This window comes from Periplaneta americana, chromosome 4 (genome assembly GCF_040183065.1).
Source record: "Periplaneta americana isolate PAMFEO1 chromosome 4, P.americana_PAMFEO1_priV1, whole genome shotgun sequence".
NCBI lineage: Eukaryota > Metazoa > Arthropoda > Insecta > Blattodea > Blattidae > Periplaneta > Periplaneta americana.
In genome coordinates, this window is record NC_091120.1 from 43,236,011 (window position 1) to 43,260,037 (window position 24,027).

The following is a 24,027-nucleotide window of genomic DNA, read 5'->3' on the forward strand; positions in this document are numbered from 1 at the left end:
TTCATTAACCAAATTTGCGAATCTTTGAATAAAATATTCAAGAGATAAATAGGAATCATTTTTTCAGTGTGAAATACCCATCTACAACTTTTGCATGGTGAAGAAATTCATCTTCAATTGAAAATGTATTGCTTTTCCGTAATGATTTTTCTTTTGGCTGCAATGCTGTAATAGTGGGGGCAAATTCGTAATAATTGGCACCTCTGCAATTAATTGTATTATCCTGCAGAATTATTTCTACTTTTTTTTAATTGTTTAATTCCACATGTTTTAATCACCTGTAATGTTGTGAGAGTCATATCATCCTTTTTGACCTATCTTCTGCTCTTTTTAATTGAGTAACAGAAATGACAAATACATAAGGGAAGTTACAACTGAGGCAGGAGTACATATGCAAAATGATTGCCATCATTATTTGGTTCATAACATTCTACGATGTCTTCCATTTCATGTAGATATTAGAACAAAGATATGTTTCTATTCAAGGAGATTTTTGCACCTATATGTTATGACAGATTATAGAGAACAGGGAGATGTCATACATTCATGAAATCGTGGATATAATGTACAGTGATCATGACCACTTAAAATAAGCAGATTTCTACTAGACATTTAATGAAAACAACATACGACATAATTATATGAAATCAAAAAAACTACTGAATACATCTCAAAAGAAAACAATAAGCAATAGTAGCAACATTCAGATCAGAAATGAACACGACCATCTTCCTGAACATTTATAGAAAATAAGAATTTAGATTCACCTACAGTATGTGCAACCTCAGCAGACCTAGGGAAGTTAATGCAACTATAAAAGCAGTGGCGGCACCAGCAATTTCAATTTGGGAGAAGAAGCAGGGAGCAATCAGGTAGGTGAGCAGTGCTTCTTGTTTCTAGAAAAGCAGTGGTGACACCAGCAATTTCAATTTGGAAGAGAGGAGCAGGGAGCATTAAGAGAGGTGAGCAGTGCGTCTTCATTCTAGGAAAGGAGTGGCGGCACCAGCAATTTCAATTTGACAGGGAGGAGAAGCAGTGCTTCTTCCTTCTAGGAAAGCAGTGGCGGACCAGCAATTTCAATTTGGAAGAGATGAGGTGTTGGGAGCAATGAGGTAAATGAATAGGGCTTCTTCCTTCTAGAAAAGCAGTGGCGGCACCAGCAATTTCAATTTGGAAGAGAGGAGTAGGGAACAAAAGTAGGTGAGCAGGGCTTCTTCCTTTTAGAAAAGCAGTGACGGTACCAGCAATTTCAATTTGGAAGTGAGGAGCAATCAGGTAAGTAAGCAGTGCTTCTTCCTTCTACAAAAGCAGTAGCGGCACCAGCAATTTCATTTTTGAAGAGAGGAGGAGTAGGGAGCAATGTGGTAGATGAGTAGGGCTTCTTCCTTCTAAATCATTCTCAATGGTATAATGTTGCCATGCATACCTGGCTGATGGCTATAGTATTTTAAGAGAGATAAAAAATTCTTACCATGATTTCATTAGAAAGGAAAATAAAGCTAGGAGGCCGGTGTCGTAGTTTTACAGCATGAAAAGGAACTCTGTTAATGGATTAGAAGGCTCCAGGCAAAATTTAGCGCTCATTTTGTCTATTCAAACTCAAGTCTTGGAGATAGCACTATGTGTCCATGTATGTAGCCTAACTGCTAGTGGGTTTATCCTACCCTATACCTGTAATTCATCCATCCTCCTTCCCTGTGCCTCACAGCATAGAAATTGTTATGGAAGTAGATTTTATTACTAGTCAGAGTAAATATTTCTAATATTAAATATTAATGCTGACTGGCAAACGATTAATTTTCCATTTGCTCACCACCAATACATGGAACAAAGATAAACAACATAATTATTAGAAAATGTGTGTAATTCTTCAATTATTGATTTTCTAATAATTAGAAATAGTAGTAATTAAATTTTAAGTAGAACAAACTAGAACATTGGTTCCCAAATTGTGGGTCGCGAGCCCCTGAGAGGTCACGTGAAGAGCTGAGGGAAGTTGCGAGATTATTTACAAAATGAAACAAAAATGCCTGATTAACATACATTTATTGTATTTGGAAACATAAATAACATTGAACATAAAGATAAAGAAAATATTTCAGTAGTTATAAAGTAAAAAAATAATTAATGCGATAAATTTGCCTGTTTTTCAGAAAGTAGCTTCTGAAATCTGGACTCTGTATTTGACACACACTGATATTTTCAATTTCAAGTAGATTTCTTGGTTTTGTTTTGATGGAAAATCATATACGAGAAACTTATTTTGCATAAGATGGAGCTTGCAAACGCAATAAAAAAATTTAAGAGCTCCTTTTGCAAGCTCAAAGTAGGTTATAGTTTCAACATTTCATCAGTAGGTACATATTTTAATGAGAGTTTTTTTAATATTGCTTCGAATTTCAGCCAGTTGAATGCAATTGTCTAAAAAGGGATTCAGTATCCATCCATGACTGTCATAGTTGTTTTGAGTTTCTTCAGAAAATACTCAAAAAGCTGTTCTTTAAAACTGTGCAAACTTAATTGCATGTCCTTAAAACAAACTCGGTATTTGTCATATCATACAATGTGTTGCTAAATTTTCCACTTCTTTAATACAGTGGAATGAATCAAATTTCATTTTATCAAGCAATGTCGACTAGAAATCAAGTTTCCTTATAAATCCGTCATCTTTGGCTGTTAATATGTTAACATCTTGACCCTACAAACTACTATTCAAAGTATTTAAGTATTCGAAAAATATGTCGGAAAGGAAGGCCAGTCTAAGAAGCCAAGGGGAATTGGAAAATAAGGTTTGCATATTCCGATTTCACCTCTTGCAGATACTGGTTCTTTAGAAGTTGGGTGGTATCCACCTGTTTTGAATAAAATTATCGTTGTTTTCGCTTTTACAGGGTTTCATATTTTTAGAATGGGTTAAGTATTGGTACTGTTGTGGGATTCTCAAACAAGAGTCTCGTCCAAAAGTGGGTCACCCCTTGAAATTCTTTCAAAATCACTGAACTAGAATTTGAACATTGTCAAATTATATACATCAATTAGGAAAATTGTGCCAGAAATTGTTAAGAAAATACTGTTAACTAAATATAATGAGTAAACCGAGTTCTAAGTGTTCTCAGAAAAGTTTTATCTGAACTTCAAATATTTGTATAAATTGCTGAGGAGACAGAAAGTGTGGGCACAGGTTAACTTTGGTCGGGCAGTAGCCCACCAAAGCCATTCCACTAGTGCCACACTGCTACGAAAAAAAGACATGTAAAACATAACTATAGATGAGAAAAAAAAATTGATACCTTTAAATTGCGATGCCAGAAGGTAATTGGTCTACAATCACAAGGCTGATGCCACTGGAGAACAACAAAAAACATACATGCCTCATATTACAGAGCAGATGATGATGGTCATTTGTGATAGTGACAGAAATAATTACTATTATATTATTCACCATTTAATGTAGACTATTAAAATTGGTTTTGTTTTCATGGTCCATAAGTAAAATCAAATATGGGCGGCTATCTTCGTATAATTTAGAATGGAGAACAACACTCAATCCCTTTCCTATTAATTTGATATTCAAAAATAGGAAGCCATATTTCTAACTAAAACAAATATTATTTTATGTGTTCAAGAATTTAGTTGGACATGTCATTTATCATAGCAATTCTTCATACTTGTCAAATTCGCCTTTATATCTCTTTGCCTACTGAAGGATGCACTAGAAGGAATGGTGAACAGAAGAAAATTTCGGGGTGAAAGATATCAGATGATAGACAACATACAGATCATATGCTGAGACCCTAGATCATATATACCCAGATTGCTCGACGTTATAGGCTTTGATGGTAACAATTTTTGTCAGGTTTACTATGCTGCCATCTAGTTGTTACATAAGGAGTCACGTCATAACTCCCATTTGAACTGCATTAGCGACTGTACTGCCATCTTGTGTTCATTTACCATGAACGGGTGGCGATCCTGGCGGTTGTTCTCTTCAAAGTGCAACCAATTTTAACATAAAGATGAGCAATCTATATGTGATCTGGGCTGAGACTAAGAGGAAGGCGGAAAGTAGGAAAGATTGGAGAATGCTGGATTTGCAATAAAGACCCGCCATTGGGCAGAAAACTATGAATGAATATCAGCATTTCCTTATATATCAAACGTAATGATTTATCATAAATTGCAATGTAAGTTCAACGTTTCTTTAAAATGTAACATTTGCTATCTATTTTTTTATGTGTTTAAGGATATTATCGCCAGAAAACACACTTTTAAAATTTTAGATAAAAATTTATATGTCTGTAGCTTTTGTAGGCTGGAACTACTCTAACTTTGAATATAATAAATGGTAAAATTTGTTGAGAATATTATGGTTATGAACATGGCCCGAATTTTGATGACCTAAAAAGTTAGTTATAGAAATTATACTAAAATCATAAAGAAGTCTCCATATTTCCTAAATAGCACCATCTCTGTCCACTACAAATTCCACTTTTGACTTGGACCCACAGGAATTCGAACCTGGGTTACCAGTGTGAAGAAAGGTTTATATTATTCGGTTGAATTACTAATACTCAACGTACATTTCCTCATCCTGTATCCGAAGAAACACATCCCTGCTCTAGCTGTTTGGATAACAATACATCTTTAATAACGGTACACCTTTAGAAACAAAATTATCAAATGAAGAAAATACTTGTCTTAATTTTTGTAATTATTTATTTAACATTCCCTTAAATTACGAAAGGTATGGTGATATGATGTATTAGTGAAATCAGAATAATGTACAGAAACTGAGATACAGCATTGTAGAAAAACCGATTCCACACCAATTTTGGTATGGTACAAAGTTACTAAATTGAGCTACTGCCAGACTGCTGTAATTTGTGACATAAAAAAAATACTTGTGCAATATAATATTAAAAAGTGAACGGTGGCATTTATAGCTAATTCTCTGGATGAACAAAGAAGTGAAATAAATTAATGCACATGTCACTCTTACCTTGGCATTCTCATCATCTGAAGCTACTGCACTCCCAGGAACAACATGCTCTTTTCCAATGGCAATACTTTCGTTCTGAAACAAATTACAAATTCATACAAATAAAGAAGAAAAGGATTATGAAGTAAGAAATTTAGACGTTTGTAGCACATCTATAAATCGGAATATTTTCTAAAGGGACACTTGGTATTTACAACAATACAAGTAAGTGTGACATATTTCAATTTGATCATTTCATTAATAACCTAAATTGCAAATATATTTCAAATGAATGTAATAAAACATAATATCCACGTCATCACCAAAATCTCTAATGATTGGATTATTTTGATATGTTTTGTGTTAAAAAGTTGGTGACGTGTAAATACAAAGAATGATTTTTCCAGCACTTTTTGGGAAGTCTTACATCTCTTTTCCGTGTTGTTTGAACATGGAAAGTTTATATCGTAGACTATTTGGATTCATTCTTCTACATGGTTTTTCCACCAGGAATTATAAGTATGGACACTTCACGTCGGTACCTTTGATGTAGCACTGACTGATTCAATCACTTTCAAACCAGTTTGAGCGTGAGATTCTGCTTTTTCCCTAGAGTTGGCACTGCTTGGTTGAGAATGGGTCAACCAGAAGAGCAGACATTATAGCCATCAATCGCAGGAATCAAAGAAGCCTCATTCTTGACCCCACTATCCGTTTTGAGAAGGATGATCAACAAACCAGTAACGTTAACAATGAAAAGAAGTCTATTTACAATCCATGTGAAAGATATAAAATGAATATGTTGTTGTTGTTTTCTAATGCCAGGCGTTTGACAATAAAGTCATTTGACCTCTTGCACTCCAATATTATCATGGCCAGCCACTGAAGCATAAAATGAATATTAATACATGGGAAGTGAAAGGACTTCTTTTTTGGCGCTAAGGGAACTTCGTTTAAGTTAACCAAAACCATTCGCCTTTCTCTTAAATTTTCTAATGAGGACATTAATAAAATTGTCTAATAGTATTGAGAGATTCATTGTCCATTTCACACAACCACTTGTATAACACTACGTAATATTATTTACTACATTTCCCGGAATAAGGGTCTAAGTACATAGGGAAAGCATGAGCCATATACCTTTATTTCGGGGGGGGGGGGGTTATTCAATTATTCTTTATTGTATTTCTATCTCATGTTTCTCTGAAATCAAATTGTACCGATACTTTATTTTTAAGTTTATCATTGTTTCGTATTCTCTTCGCAAATCAAATTGTACTTTATTTTTAAGTTAATCTTTGCTTTATATTCTGGATCCTAGTGTTTAGCCGTAGATGTTGGCCAGATGTCCCAAATTGTGGAATTAGTAGTGCATTTTTGTGCAATATTCTCGAATGTAGTTATGAGGTTTTAAAAGTAAGCCAACATTATGCTTCATATAATTAAAACATAAAAATACTTTTAACCATATCTATAAAAATATATTATATATATAATTTTTGGCATGTATATTGCATAAATACAGAGGTCCATATTTCTTTGTTGATTTCATATTTTGTGCAGATAAAAAACCAATAAAGAAAGTGATTAATTGATCAGAAAAATTATAAAATGTGTTAAGTACATGTATTTCGGAGACATCTCGTAATTAACACAATTGCAGAACTTCATCATCTTTTATATATCGTCATGTCAATGCAAGAACTAGGTAACTTGATTTTATATATTTTGTGACATTGTCTATTTACTTATTTATTGCACTAAGGAATATGTCTCGTTTTCATTTACCTATTTGTTATATTGGAAAATAGATGTCGCTGGTATCGTTCGATCAGTTAGCAAGTCCTTGCATTACATTTTGTGCGATTTTTGCTATGCTATAAAAGAGGTAACTAAAAAACGCAAATTTCGAGTTACCTAGTTCTTGCATTCACACGACGATATTATGTACTTACCTGATTAGACTGCTGGATGTCGACTTGTGGACTATGATGGTTAACTGCTGGTCCAGAGGCAAGATATCGACTAACGACTTCTTGAATTGACTGCAATGTTCTCTGGCGAAGAGGATCACAGCTGATCATTTGAAGGTCGCGGAACAGCTGAATCAAGAAGTGAGGACGAGTCTCATTGGCAGATATGAGAGCTGCTACTTCTGTGTACACAGTTTCACTGAGAGCTTCGAATAAGGAATTACTTGTCCTAGAAACATAAAGAAATACAGCTTATTTGTAACACAGAAAGTCTTTTACGTGCTGTGATCGAGGAGCAGGTTTTCCAAATAATCCAGAGGAAGTGAAGAAGACTCTGTGGCACTTTTAACAGATATTCTCTCAATTAATATCACTCAATAAAAGAATTATATTCCAATGGATACCGTCCCATTGTGGAATCCTGGGAAATGAGAATGCGGATGCTTTAGCAAAGAAGGGCAGCACTGCTACATACAGACCTGTTACTAAATCTACGTATTACTCTGTGAAAAGATTTATTAAATCTACATACTTAGACTTCAACAAACAAGATTTGATAACACAATCTCAAGGGAAAAAATGGAACTCTCTACATCAAAATCCACAGTTAATTCCCGATTTATCACGAAAATCGTCTGTAGCTGCATTTAGATTGGCAACAGGCCATGATTGTTTGGCCAAACACCTGCATAGAACTGGAATATATCAGTCCCCTAACTGCCCATTGTGCAACTCAAACCAAGAAATGGATTCGGAACACCTCAAAATCTGTGCTTCAGTGGCTGGCCATGATAATATCTTTGAAAAATATTGGAGTGCAAGAGGTCAAATGACTTTATTGTCAAACGCCTGGCATTAGAAAACAACAACTTTTAACAGATATTTTTACTGTGACATATCACATTAAAACATTCACAATTCCGCACTCTCATAATAACCTCACAAATATAAAATGAATAGGGTGCAAAAAGAGTTGCAGTTAAGGCATTGTGCTGCAAGTTAGAAAATCGTAGATTCAATTCTCAATGGGTTCATGGATTTTCATGGGGTTCACTCAGCCTCTAACAAAAATGAGTAACAGGGGTATATCCTTTGGAGTAAAGATGGCCAGCACATAGGACTGATACCCCTACTGCTACTCAGTGCCATTGTAGCGTGATGTTTGAGCTTCAACATCCTGTCCAATGAGATAGTTTTGCTTTTGTCTATATGAAACAAATATAGGGTTGATATCATCATCATCATCATCATCATCATCATCATCATCATGGACCTGTTTCGGCCTTAGAATTCATTATTAGTTTCTTCATTGGTTGGCCCAGCTCTCTTTTTCCATTTAGAGAATATTTCATTATTAATATGGACATTTGTTTTACATGTTCATTCCAATTCGTTTTGTAAGTTGATATTTTTCCCAAAATGAGGGTTACTTTTAGTTCTTGCAAAATGTCACAGAGTTCTAACTCTGACCAATAAATAAAACATTAAATAATAATAACAATAACAATAACAACAATAATAATAATAATAATAATAATTATTATTATTATTAATTGTATCCTACTCTTTTTATTTGTTATTTTACGATGCTTTATCAACTGCTACAGTTATCTACTGTCTGAGTGCGATGGAGGTGATAATGCCAGCGAAATGAGTCCAGGGTCCAGCACTAAAAGTTACCCAGCATTTGTTCTTCATGGGTTGAGGACAAACCCTGGAAAAAAAAAAACCTCAACCAGGTAACTTTCCCAACCAGGATTTGTACCCAGACCTGCTTGTTTCACAGTGGTGGACTATCCTGCTGTTCTTCACACAAATTTCATCTCAACAGATGTCAGTCTGAATTTGTCTTTGGCTTTGATAGTCTAACTTTCGTTACGATATAACAGAACAAAAAGACTAGAGTGTTGTATAATTTTATTCTTGTACTCATTTGTACTCTGTTGGTTTTGAAAATATAAATAATTCTGATATTTTAAGAACTGTGAAATTTTACTGTCAATGTCTTTTTCATTTCATTTGAAACTAAACTTTGTAACAACTGAATGCATTTACTTCCTCGATAATTTTGTTAATTAATATTTTGGTTCTCTTTGAATTACACCTCAACATGCCATTATTTTAGATTTCATGTTGCAACTGCTAAACTATACATAGTCTTTTATAATTATGTCTACTTTGTGATTTGCAATCTAAATTATCTTCCCATTCTGGTATTATGAGCTAATCATCAATATTACAGATGAAATTTTCTTTGCTCTGGTAATTTCAATTCCTCCATTATTCAGTTCTGTCTACTTATTTAGAATATCGTCCATGTAAATACTGATTTATGTTAGCAAAAACCAGGAACCCTGCTGTACTCTGTTGTTAATATCGACTTCTTGTGAGAGTTTGGTATTCAATTTTATTGATATTTTGCGTTCTATATAAATATCTACTATTGCTTGTAATAATTTGTCTCGAATATTTCTTTATTCTAGAATGTTAAATAGGTTTGGCTTATCAGGTTATCAAATGCTTTTTTGAAATCTAAAAACAGGTGTGTTTCTATGTTATATTGTCTCCTTTTCTTCATTAATAATGTTAGAGTAAATGTTGCATCAGTGTACAATCAGTCATTTTGCTCTTCTTGTTATTTTCTACAATTAAAATTTAAATAATTTTGTAGTGGTTTTAGTTTATGACTTGTTAATACCATTTCCTGTAGCACGTATCCAAGGGACTTTTTTTTAGTGAATTTCAATGTAGACATGATATCCAATTTTTCTTTTGTAAGATTTATTCTTTTTCATATAATACTGATGCTGTAGTTATGAAATTCTTCACAAACTATACTTACAAAGAGCATCCTTACATGACACGAATGGAAGGCATTTTAAACAACATTCAGGAGAATGACTGGCGGATGGAAATCGTAATAACAGAGAAGGTTGGAGAAGGGCAAAAGAATATTAACTGGATGCAGAAAGATGTTATAAACTAACTGATTAAAAAACACAGTTACAAAAGATGTTATGTTGTTTTCTAATGCCAAGCGTTTGACAAAGTCATTTGGCCTCTTGCACTCCAATATTTTTCAAAGATATAAAAGATGTAAAATATGACAAATATTGATGCACTACAAGACAGAAGGATAAACCAGACACTTACACTTATTACTTTATCAGAGATTATAGTATGAAGCTGTAATCACTTTCACTACAGTGAAACAAATGGAACTTACTTACAGTGACTAAAAAGTAATGAAAGATAAACAAATACTTTACCTTTGTGGTTTTTGATCCGTTATATTTCCTGAAGAACCATATCTTGAATTTTGTTGTGTATGAGAAACTGACATCGCCTTGGGATTCTTTCCTTTGTTTACTCCATCTACTATGATACCTTGAGAATTAACATGCAAAAATTCTGATGTTTCTGCTTCATTCCTCGGCCCTTCATTACCCTGATAAGCTGGTAAAGGAGTGGATGTTAATGAAAAACTCTGGTGGTCTTGAGGTTCGTGACTTCTAACTGTTAAGTTCCTGGCGTCCATTGCACTATCAGTCTCGAGATTAAATTCTGACAACGAACTAAAGTTATGGCTGCTAGGCAACACTTGTGATCCTGAACATCTGATCAAGCCTCTCATTCCTAAGACATTTGTCTGGAGCTGAGAATCCCGTGGGACATTATCAATGGACAAAGTTTGTCTCTGAGATTGCTTTGATCTTGAAGTATTTGGCTGCAGCTGAAAATCACCACAATTATGACGGTTTCTCAGTCTTGGACAAGAAGATGATGCATTTGACGGTCCCAACAATTGACACTGTATTGAAGCTGTGTCTGACATGTTGGCATGAGTTGGTCCTGGCATAGAAAGGTTATCTTGACTGCTCTGGTACTGCTCTGTGTTTAGTTTTTCTTTACGAGCCCTGAAATAAAATTAATGATGTGTATAAAAACAATTTTTTGCGTGAAAATAGTGAAACAGAAGTTTTGTTGTATCATAATACAGTAAACCCTAGATTCATTTAAATCATTACTTGATTTTTATGTTTCTAAATACAAAATAATGTATGTTAATAAGGCGTTTTTTGTTTTATTTCGTAAATCATCTCGTGGTTCCCTCAGCTCTTTACACGATCCCTCAGGGGCTCGCAACCAACACTTGGGAACCACTATACTAGATGGTATCTGCTATCATATTCTGCAAAAAGAAAAACTACAATGAAACCTCAGTAAGACGCTTTTCAAGGAACCATATAAAAATAGCGTATTAAACAGGACAGCGTATTAGTGAGAGTGGGTTATTTTTGGATTTCTTAAATTTTAACACAAAGATATAAATCAGCATAAACATTTGTTGAGGAAATTTAAGGATTTTTCACTGTTGTTCTAAGGGTTGAAAAAGGGATTTCTAATGATTTTGCCAACTGTTTCTGATTCATAATGATGTTTTCATCATTTTTACAGAGAATTTATAATTACTCCGATAACGGTTTCACTCCTTTATTCATGTTGGCACTAACGAGTCACTTCACACTTGTACAAGATGCACCAGTGAAGTCTTCATTGACAATGTGATTTAAAACTGCCAGCAAGAAGGACAGGCTCTGAATATAGTAGTCTTGCAGTCCACTCAATTGTATTCACCAAACAAAGTATCCTACAAATCCTTAAATATGCGGGTACTAATCGTAAATGTAGAAGTCCAGGTAAATTTTCTCAGTATCCTTTAAAGTACGATATTTTAGAATTTTCAGCATATGAAAGAGTGTATTAAATGGGATGATGAGCATATTAAGTGGTGGATTTTACATGATTTTATATAGGAATCTCAAGGGACCGGATAAAAAGAGTGCATAATGCAGGATAGCATAACAAACAGGCGTGTATTATCGGGGTTTCACTGTAATTTTGATGGAAGAGTAGTACAGGCCCTTCTTCAACCAAGTTCTTCAATTTTTTTTATTAACATAATTATATTTCATGTGCATAATTTCTGGATCCATTGATGCTTAGACAATAAATATGAACAACACTCATGCAATAGTTTAAAAGAATCGCTATACACAGACCAACAGATAGACAACATACCCAAAACGATTTTTTCAGTATTAGGGATGCTGAAAACATGTATTTTTGCGAAAATCTCGAAATCGATTTTTTTTTGTAGAATTACAGTCATGAAGTAAATAAGCAAGACGTATTACGAAAATATAACCACAATATACTCACATGTTACAAGCTGGTCCAATTTGTTCTTGACCAGAGTATATGGCTCCTATGCTATGTGATAATACTGCGGTACTTGACTGTGGATCTGGAGTTGCTAAACTGCTTGACTGACTAACAGATCCTCGCAGCGTATTATGAGATCTGTCCACCAATGGACTGGGACTGTGTGACACGCCTTCATTACTCTTTGTGCTTGTTGACAATAGATTCTGCCGTGAGTAGCTGAGAAAACACAAAATTCAATTATTCCTTTCACACATCAGTTTTAATATTTCAATGAATTTGAGGGAGAATTTATAACAGAAATGCTGTAAATACTTTACAAAAAGAATGAAAACATGTCAGGTAATAAGGAGTGATGTCCTCTGAAAAACACTTCTGATTTCAATATAGATTATTTGATAAAATACGTTGTATATAACCATGATGTTATGTCAGGTATTTCTAATAGTAGTAATTATAACGTTGTTTAGTTTATTCTTAATTTACTTTATATTATATAAAGGTGTTAATTTCTGAATAGGCATCAAATGTTGCACATACTTCTCATGGTGATAATACAGGCTAAACCACATTTCATCTATATTAATAATAAAACTGTAGCCAAAATTTTTCTTGTAATTTTCGATTTTCCAAAAATGATTAGTGTTAACATGCATAATTAACCATCCTGAAACCGAAAATCGCTTTTTTGAAATTTTTGTTTCTATGTCTGTCTGTCTGGATGTTTGTTACCTTTTCACGCGATAATGGCTGAACCGATTTACATGAAAATTGGAATATAAATTAAGTTCATTGTAATTTAGATTTTAGGTTATATGGCATTCAAAATACTTTATTTAAAAGGGAGGTTATAAGGGGACTTGAATTAAATAAATCGAAATATCTCCCTTATTATTGATTTTCATGAAAAATGCCACATAACAAAAGTTTCTTTAAAAATAATTTCCGATAAGTATTATTCTACACAAAATTTTGGTAGGACTGATATTTAATGAGATAAATGAGTTTTAAAATTACAATAACAATGCCATCTAAGGCGCTGTACTGAAATAAAAACAAATGACTTCGTCTATAAGGGGGCCTGGACAACAACAATCGAAAGCTATTAAACACAGCATAGAGAGAATGTTTCTGTGTTTGTATGAAGTAATATCGGAAGCTAATTAATTGTTTAATTATTATTTCACCATTGGAAAGTGTATATTCTCTAGAGGGACATAATTTTCTAAAATGTTATTACAGTAACTTCTGAAACATATAGCAAGTAATATAAAGTATACACATTAAAACTAAATGATATGTCAATCTTCATTAAACTATGGTTGCATGTAATAACAATTAAGAAACATGTTAAAAGAATTGTCATTGCGCCAAATGATTGCTCTCTGGACCAAAATGACCGCATTTTAATTATTTAAATACAATTTAAATTAAGTACCATATTAAACGATTTATCCTTCTATCAAACACGAATGTTCCCTGGATCAAACGTCCTATTTTAATTATGTAATTACTTTATATTTATTTGTAACATGTGCAGCGGAGCGCACGGGTACGGCTAGTTCTTCAAATAAAATGGAAGTATTAATAATAATATTACCAGAATTAGTAGAATGGAACAGGGGAAGTTTCATCTAACGTTCATCATGAAGACGAAATTTTGTTCACATTAAACTTGTGCTTTAAAGTGAATGAATGGATGGAACGCAAAAATAATTAATGACAATGTAGCTATTTAGATGTGTGTGTGTGTTTGTTTGTTTGTTATGTATGCTTGCATGTTTTGCAAAAATCACTATGAAATAATAATAATAATAATAATAATAGAGCGAAATGTATTTTTATTAAAATAATCCAATAAATTATGATATGAGATTATAAAGTTGCCATCCTAATTCAACAAATTCATTGATATTAATACAGCAGAGCCCCGATTACCCGTCATCCTATTAACTGATCAGCAGGTTATCCAACTGTCTTTCTTTTGCTGCGGAAAAAAAAAAAAACATGTAGTACACTACAGTACCTTACATTAGTCAGTATTTTTTATAGAATGAGTTATTACAAGCCTTGCATAGTATTGCTGCTGCCAATATAAACCGCTATTTGTGGATGTTTTTCCAACCTGTAAAATAGCCACTAACTGCTTTCAAAGAAATGACACCAAGAGCTTCTGCACAATTTATAGCAAACCCGTGTACCATTCAGTAGACCTACTGTTCCAGTGGCCATACTGTGTAACCTCTATGCAAAATATCTTCCACGACTGTCAAAAGAAAACGTGTTTGATAAGTAAATAATAATAATAATAATAATAATAATAATAATAATAATAATAATAATAATAATAATACATGCAAATGCAAGGCAAATAATATGATGCTGATCAGAAAGCTGGAAAGAATGGATTCAATAAGTTTGATGTTAGATTTCTGCTGGATGGGCTTCATATTAGTGATGTTAAGTTTCATTCTGGAGGTTAGTAAGAACTCTATTAAAAATTTGACCATTATGATTCCGTAACGTAAGTCAATAATACATGCTGTATAATTTTCATAGCAATGAATACTTTGAAAATATGCTTACTAAGTCCGAAATGTTACATCATAACACGCATACCATTGTAAAGCTGGGATGTACAGAAATTAGTATGTAATATGTAATTAACAGTGAGAAAAATTGCACACAAATTCAAAATGCAGCCACTTACCATGTTGTTTACTGATTTTAAATTCTGATGAAGTCTGGTCACTTCTATGATTTCTTCACCTTCAATGTGGATTTTTTTTTTGATGTGATGATTGTTTTTGTGTATAGAATTACTTTTACAAGTGGAAAATACATGGGGGAGATGAGATTGATTTTAAAGGGTTTCTGTGTACACATTAAATGGAAATTTAGTAAGATATATTTATTGAATAAGACGCAACTGATATTTTGCTAAACTGAGTAAGGATGGTGTTTGGGCTTGAAAAAAGTTTAAAGAGGAAATGACTAAGATTATGTGCTGAAAACTTTCCAAGATTTGTATACTTTTGTATCAATTAGCCTTGAAAAATGAAGTAATTGAATGATATATGTGTTTATAGGCTGATAATATCGTTGACTGCCAAAATGTGGGAAGAATTCGTATGATATTTTAACTAAATTATGAATTAAAGCACCTCTCCTTCGTCTTCTGTTTAATAGCTTTATGTCGTAATATCAAAACAATTATTGTACAGCTTCACTAGCTACACACAATGTGCACAGTTATGGTGTTATGAAAGTCGCAGTGTAAGCCTAACTACAATCATCCATATGTATCAGAAATGTATCTTTCATGGTAAAGCAAGTCATTCTGAGGAAGCGTCCAATTTGGAGACAGAAAATATATGGTATTAAAGTCAATGTTAAAAAATAAGTTTTTATTGGCTCAATTAGACCTGACTGCTACAAGTAGCATAGGTGGAATAAAACGTCATTTTGCATATACCGTACTTTCTCTTATCTTCACTGTTTCACACTAACATTTATAGTGATGTAGTACTGATCTATACTAAATTCGAGGCAAACTATCATGTAAATTCTAAAATGTAAAACTGATATTTTTATAAATATACTGGGTGTTCATTTCAAAGTGTGTCATGACATCACTGTTGATGAGTCAGCGATTTGAAGTGAGTTTCAGCTTTTATGTCAGAGAAGTTGCCTATTAATCAAGGCGTTCAATCTGAACTTGAGAACGTGTACGATATAACTTGAACGTCATAGCAACAGATAGCGGTCTGTACGGTCTGTGTGCTACCATAACCTCTTTCGAACTATGTTTTGCGCGGCCAAGTCGTACGCAGAGTATTTGTTATCATCGGTTGCGTACGGCAACATTCCACAATACAAATCAAATGCTCCGTGTCCATGTTGACCGTCGAAGTTAATGTCAACAAATACGTAAGTAGTCGTCTTAACCCTCTCCCCATATCTCAACAGTAAGAAAAAAACTCACCTCAGTACATGTTTCGAAACAGTTCACATTCCTGCCACTACCAGCGTTACTGTACGTACTGATAAGTACTCTTCAGAATGAACTCCGTACTTGCTAGGCAACTTCTCTGGCACATAGGTAATACACCTCTGCGGAAGTGTAGAAAGATTGAATTCTCTAGGCTCATCGGCTAGCCACATGACGGCATACAGCGAGCCATGACACACTTTGAACTGAACACCCAGTATAATAAATGTTGAATTTCGTTACTTTGAAGTAATTATTAACGATCTCTTACAATTACTTAATCACATTATTATACTAGCTGAAAGATTATTTAAAAGTAGAGTAGCTTGAAAAAACTGAGAAAAATAATATGTAGGCCTACTTTTCAAAATAACTTGATTAAGAGATAGGATCTTCAACCTCTCAAATACAAACTTAGTACCGGTACTCTATCCCAAGACTAGCTGATATGACTCTGACAATACAAAATTGAAACATATACATATTCATTTATATAGTTAAATGTATGTATATATAGGTCTATAATCTTAGCTATTACTAATGTTGACATAACGAGACACAGCCCACTAAAAGGATACTAAGGACAAATAAAACACAGCACTACGCTTGTAATTTAAACAGCTCTTAATATTCATCAGGTGACAACAGTCTATAACACATGTAAACTTTCATATAAAGAGAATTTCCTAACATCACTTGTCAACTGCATGTAATAAAATCAGGACAAACAAATACAATACCTAGCACAAATGAATTTAAAGACACTTCAATGATAAGTCTGCTACTTACTTTTTGGATTTACATATTTTTTCTGGTGTTTCATTGTTAAATTATGAGTGTAATGTCACTGAAACCAATAATTTTAAAAGTTTAGAAAAATTTACGAAACTGTCTCAACAAACAGAAAATAAGTTACATTTGTGAGTGCTATCTCTCTCTCTAAAGCTAACTGTAATATATTCCTTGGAAATAAAATTTAAGATGTTTAAAATATGAGTTAGTTATATGGTTGAAGTACTGATTTTTAAAGATCAATTTTAACAAAGTCTTGAACCTTTGGGTATAGATTAGTTGGAGATCTAAATACAGTATATTTTGTTTTAAATTTTATGATTCTAGTTAGATCTAACAAGGGAACCATCCCAGTCATTGTGCCTGAATTTAATGAAAAAGCTTATTTAAGCTAATTTTCGTTCGTAAAGAAATGTAGTGATAGTCGTTTATTTCACCTTTCCTTGTTTATAAAATATATTGGATGATGTTGTCAGCAAACAGCTGGATACATTAAGAAGATTGACTGATTTGATACATTTTCATTAAATTCGAGCACCATTATGTGGGAGGTTCCCTTGTCAGTTGACTATACCTCGAGGCACTGCAAATCAACTAAATGAACAGATTAAAATGTAGAATTAGCTCACTGTTTAAAAATACATGCCACAAGGATTTAAGATGATTATTATATTATTTTCTGTAGTCTTACACTTACTTACAATTATCAGTAATCTGAATCAAGTCTTCAGCTTACAATTATGAGTAATTTGGAATCAAGTCTTTGGCTTACAATTATGAGTAATTTGGAATCAAATCTTCGACTTACAATTATGAGTAATTTGGAATCAAGTCTTTGGTTTCCAATTATGAATTATGAGTAATTTGGAATCAAATCTTCGGCTTACAATTATGAGTAATTTGGAATCAAATCTTCAGCTTACAATTATGAGTAATTTGGAATCAAGTCTTTGGCTTACAATTAAGAGTAATTTGGAGTCAAATATTTGGCTTACAATTATGAGTAATTTGGAATCAAATCTTCGGCTTACAATTATGAGTAATTTGGAATGAAGTCTTTGGCTTACAATTATGTGTAATTTGGAATAAAAATTTCGGCTTACAATTATGAGTAATTTGGAATGAAGTCTTCGGCTTACAATTATGAGTAATTTGGAATCAAATCTTTGGCACATCAAAGCTGTCAGTTTTTATTTTCAATTACTGAGATTGAAAAAGAATACGAATTCTACAAAAAATGAGCTGTTTTTCTGGAATGGATAAAATACAATCTTTGGAATGAAGAAGAAAGAAAAATAAAGGCGCAATAGCTGACTGAAGAAGATTTGAAATTTTATCAACAGAAAGCAAGAGTCCAATCGCTGTGTGCACTATATTCAATATTAGTCAGTCTGCACCTGTTTTGCAGTCTCTACAAATATGTAATCTGTCTAATCTGACTCTTCTTCCTTCTCTTCATTCTCGTAGTTGTAATCACCATCACATCCTCTGATTACAGGATAAATTACCGTATTTACCCGAATATAAGACATCCTCTAGTTTTCCAATGACTTCCACAGGATTTAATTTTTAAGGTTCTTTTTGAAGAATTCAAACACAATTCATTATTAACAATAGTTCTAGAACATATAAAATTTGAAGTTTACTTATGTCTGTAGAATAAATAGATCCTCTTAATGAAATGAAATTTGTATCCCTGTAGGGCCCAAAAGTCTAAATATTCTATTTAAAAAAAAACCATGTACACAAACTAAATAAATGGCTTTATGGGGGTTGAAGTGCGGTAAACATTTGAAATAGTTATTTTCTTTTCACATACCTTGCAAATCAATACTATGCAGACCACAAAAGAAACCACTACGCCTGCAGCATTATTTAGTGTACTGTACAACATAAAAAAACTAGACAACTTGTGTATTTTCCTTAATAAGCGAATTTAAGACACCCTCCATTTTTCAGATACAAAAAATTGGAAAAAATAATTTTATATTCAGGTAAATACAGTACAAATCTGCCTGCCTACAATTCATCTAATTTCATTGACTGTCATGTATGAGAAGCATATGAACGTACTTCTGGAGACAGTTTCGTATAGTTTCTGATAATGTCTTTTCAGTCAGAAAGTCGGATTTTAAAGAAAACAGTCAAAAAAATTTCTGAGGTACCAGTATTCAAGAAAGCCCATTATTCTCATAAAACTTATAAAGACATAGTTGACAAAAAACGAAAGAATAGTGTGTCTGAACATGTCAAAAGACAAGGATTATCTACAATTTGAACTAGAGAAAAATAAATGGATATGTGTATAGGTATACATTAGCAATTTAATATAACAAATCTTTGTTACATCTTGTTAAAAATTCTTAAAAATTCATGAAGATAGTAAAATACTGCAACTAAATTATGATACCATTAGTTACAGTAAGTAGGAAAAATAGAAGAATATATATGAGGGTAAAGCGGCGAAGAGAGAGACTGAAATCACAAGACAAAACTATTCTGATTTCCTACTGTCTATCAAAAAAGAATACTCCAGAAAAATGAACAGCATTTTACCTTCTAAAATTATCCCAGTAGTTGTTTGCCCTGTTTCCTGGTGGGACCTGATTGTTGAGGGCTGGTACAGGAGAGGGAGTTGAATGCGCTTGTAGGAGTCCTGGTGTCCCCCCGGGGGCCCCGTGTTGCAGCCAAGGGGCACCTGAACCAGGCTGAGGGGCAGAGCACTGGATCAAAGAAGAGAGAGGCTGCTGTTGGGAACGGTTGTTGAAATTTACATTGTTACTTACAGGAAATGACAAGGTTAGGGTGCCAGCAGGGACATTCTGCACTTGGTTATGGCCTGCAGTTGAACTGAAATTATTTAAGGGTGCAGTCGAAGAAGGACCATCAACGTGGTGAGAGGAAAAAACAGAATTGGCAGAGGTTGTTGCCTGTGAGAGATTCGGAAGGGAATGAGCACTTGTTACGCCAGATGAACCAGTCAGTTCCTCAGGTGACTGGAAGAGACCTCCACTGTAACTCAACTTCAAGTTCTGGTGGGGACTGAAGGAAGTCAAGCTAGGATTAGCTGCAGATTGCTGAATTCTAGTTAAATTTGACTGAGACTGGTGTGGTGTAGGATGTGCACTGTTCTGATTGGATGTGATGAGTACAGTTTCTTCTGGTTGACCAATCACGATGGGTGGTGAGTAACTTTCACCTTCATGACTGCCATTCCCACAAGGTGTTTTGTCTTGCAGCTGTGAAGGTAATGATATAAATAAATTATACATACGATAAAGCACAGAGATAATGCCATCTACCCAAAAGGTAAGCAAATATTATTGCAGTGAAATTCTTTGCATAATGTCTTCTTTAGTAATTGACTTTCAATACAATTTTTGATAAATTTCGGAAAGAAACATTGAAATACAGTAGTGTAAATATATAATTTAATGAATAAGAACATATAATTAATAAATTTAATGTATAAAGGATAGAATTAGATACAATTCAACGATGATCTACTTCTGTTAGCATCTCTGCAAACACAAACATAAAATTATTTGCATCAATTTCTTGTCAATTCAAAGAAAATACTTCATATCATGGGACATCCAAGCAATAAAGAAATACAATCTTGAAAATAGCGCGCTATTTTATTTTCTCTCAGGTGTGCTATTTTATTTTTTCTCAGTGTGCACACAATAATATAAACAATACCCTTGCTCTTTTCTTACCGAGGATAAGTGCATATTATAATTTTATATGTTTTACTGCACTCATGAACATAACTAGCCAAATAAAATAAACTGTTACGATTTAAAACCCATCAAACATGGTTTTGTTTCCTATATTAATTTCACTATGTTAATTTTTCTTTTTATTTACCAATAACTATCACTCTATCTACAGAACAGAGCAATATTTGGAATGTACAGTGTACTGAATATTATTTGTTGATCATTGACTTAGATTATTAATTTATCTATTATTTTACGATTACATGGTATTTAAAGAAACATTTATTCCATAAGTATTGTAATAGCATTACTCTGCATTGTACTTATTTTTAATGTACACTTTCTTGCACACTGAAAATTTTTTTTACATAAGATGACGTATCCCATATTACATGTGATCAATGGATAAATATATATAAGAAAGAGAAGGTTAGCCACACGCATATCTTTCGTGGATAATTTTCTATATTCATAGTTTAATTAAAATGCCAGATTTCCACCACAAAAGTACAGAAATTTACCAATAGTACTAAAAAATGTTAGGTTAATGTTACTGAACTCTCACGGGCTTGCCCACTACCAAAACACCACATTTGATATTTAAAATGATTTTGGAATGCAATGTATAACAATGTTATTGAAAATGAACAACGAAAACCAATTCTTGTCCTTTTCTTCATATAAAAAAATAGTTTTTTTTTTTCAATCAGTCCTGCAATTTAAAATACAAGTAATACTAGATAAAAAAAAGTTTTAGACATCATAAACTCTCATAAAGGTGCATGAAGGGCATGAAGGTAGAGTTCCATGTTTTCATGGCCTCGGTATAGAATGAGGTGGTATGGTCAGGATCATCCGACCATTATTTCAACCCCAGAAAAGACCCTGTACTCAATCTGACAGAAGGCTGAGTGGACTCTGAGGATCGTTCTCAAAGTTTGGCAATGCACCAAGGATTGAACTCAGGACTTCCCATTTTGTAGCCAGATGCTCTACTAACTGACCTACCAGCCACCAGGAATACTAGAATTTATACTAAATACACTGGCCCTCCAAAAGATACAGTAAATATGAGATCTGTAAGAAAATGTGTTGTCATGGCTAGTGCTTTTAATATGTTACTGCCAAATCAAAGATTGTCAACAACTGTATATGGACTGGTGTTATTAGTTATTATATTATTATAATTTTGTAAGTTTAAGTTTATATTGCCAACTAATTACAGTAGTTCAATTATTTTATTAATTGCCACTGTCGTGATAGCGTGACATAAATGATTTTTAGTTCCTGAAAACGCTTTGATATACAATCTACATTATGAATTAAAATCAATATAATTTCAATCAACCAACCACATATTTTATATGTTAAGATGTACTCACAGCATGAACCGCAGATCTTAAAGCCATTATTTCTCTTTGCTGCAACCACAAAAGATGACAGCACTGATTCACTGTTGTCAACAACATTTGTTGTTGCTGGAGTTGACTAATAGCAAGCAACTGTTGGTAGTAAGTGTCTGATGCAGGGTTACCACCTGATGTGAGTAGATGACTTCCTAGTCCTGAATAAATGTAACACAGTCAGTTTTTACATAAACAATATAGGCCTAAAGCATTATTCCATAATGCATGACTTCATTCTTATTATCTTATATGAAGGTTACATGGGAATAACGATCATGGTTCACTTATGTAATTCAGCATTGCAGTTTTATGTACTTCGACAAAATGATCGCATGTATCATTTATGGGGAAAAACGATCCACTTTCAAAGAACACCCCCTTTGTATTATTACGAATTATTTCCTTGCAAGTTGCCTCTTTATACTTTGATACAAACAGCTTTTTGTAGGATAAGACCATAAGCGGAGTTATGGGGTGACATGGGGGACACTGCCCCCTCCCCTTCGAAACTTGTTTGAACTCTTTTTTTTTCTGTTAACATTAGAAAATATTGAATTCAAAAGATCTTTTTTGCTTTTGTTTATGATTAAGTTTCTGTGGTTAAATTGATGAATTAATGTCTTCAGATCATGTGTCTGGACTATAATATTTATTTTACACTTCTGAATATATAAGAATTCCTATACCTCATGTGAGGAATGGAAGCACTGTAATTTTTCTTTTGTAACAGTCTGTACTCATGTGTTAGAAGTCTGCAGGTGTTCAGGCCGCCACTTGGTGATGTATGAATAACATACTGTACAATAATGCAGAAAAAAGAAACGTGATCCTGGTATAATGTGTAAACTTAAAGACGAGATTAAATAAAATAATTAGAATTTAAATTTCATATGATATCTTCAAGAAGGTAAGCTTCATATAAAAAAGTTTCTGTTGGCATTGTTACGTACTTTTATTGATGTATGCATGTGTTTCTGTATGAGAAAGAAAAAGAGGGAGATTGTTTTAAGTTATGCCCTATTATAATTTGTAGTACACCTAAAGTTCAAGCCTTATAAAACTTGTAATAATGTAAGAAACATGCCCCCCAAAAATACCTTTATTAAATGATCCAAAATACTGTACCACGGTCAAGCTATAACGGGGGAGGAGGTAAATGATGTCTCCCATAACCCCTTATATGGGGATTCTATGGTTTTCCTTTGCCCCCCCCCCCCCTCCACAGAAAAGGTTCTCTCTCCGCCTATGGATAAGACTAAGTTCGGTATTGTAACTTTGTGTTCACGTAATATTTTAACACCAAAATCACTCATTGTGTTATATGTTTAATTATACAGTGTATCCAGCTTGAACATATAATAAAACAGAAATTTATTACTTGAAATCTAATTAAGATATTTTCATATGGGTTTTCCTACACAAACAGCAACTCAAAATGTTCTTTTTTTCACAAAAAAAAATTTTCCACAGCACCTCGATATGAGCACAGTTAGTGGCATGACAGATGTCCAACCTATACTTAATCTCCACCTATGTGTTTGACATCACAGGCATAACACTCTCAACAGTTGCATTGACGGTTTTTTGCACAAAAAAGAACGGTCCTATGACCCAGTCTTTCATTAGTGCGCACCACACATTCACTTTGGGAGAATCACGTTGGTATGGACGCACTGCATTAGGGTTTTTTCCATGCCCCAAATTCTGCAATTGTGCTTGTGCACTTTCTGGAAACATGGAACATTGCCTTGTCTGAAAAGCAGATTCTGTCAAGGAATGCGTCATTTCCTTCGGTTTCTTGTAAAATGGATGCTGCGAATTTTCTCCAGCATGGCTTGTCCTCAGATCTGATTTCCTGGCATAATTTATGCCGCATCGTTTCCAATGCAGTTATCCACATGTACAAGCATTATGACACCATGCAACCCATGCACACAAA

General features: G+C 33.5%; 1 protein-coding gene across 8 annotated transcripts in view; it reads right to left on the reverse strand.

Annotated features, from left to right (window-relative positions):
• Window positions 1-24,027, reverse strand: part of LOC138697776 (pericentriolar material 1 protein-like) — a 98,278-nt gene that overhangs the window by 15,942 nt on the left and 58,309 nt on the right. For 6 of the 8 annotated variants that reach the window (XM_069823268.1, XM_069823270.1, XM_069823272.1 and 3 more), the window contains 7 exons: window positions 22,065-22,246; window positions 19,517-20,199; window positions 12,175-12,396; window positions 10,221-10,868; window positions 6,934-7,180; window positions 5,000-5,074; window positions 3,291-3,344 (listed from right to left, as the gene is read on the reverse strand). In XM_069823268.1, the coding sequence (XP_069679369.1) occupies window positions 3,291-3,344; window positions 5,000-5,074; window positions 6,934-7,180; window positions 10,221-10,868; window positions 12,175-12,396; window positions 19,517-20,199; window positions 22,065-22,246 (2,111 nt within the window). The remainder of the gene's footprint in view (window positions 1-3,290; window positions 3,345-4,999; window positions 5,075-6,933; window positions 7,181-10,220; window positions 10,869-12,174; window positions 12,397-19,516; window positions 20,200-22,064; window positions 22,247-24,027) is intronic. The other 2 variants (XM_069823273.1, XM_069823269.1) reach the window with 2 other exon arrangements.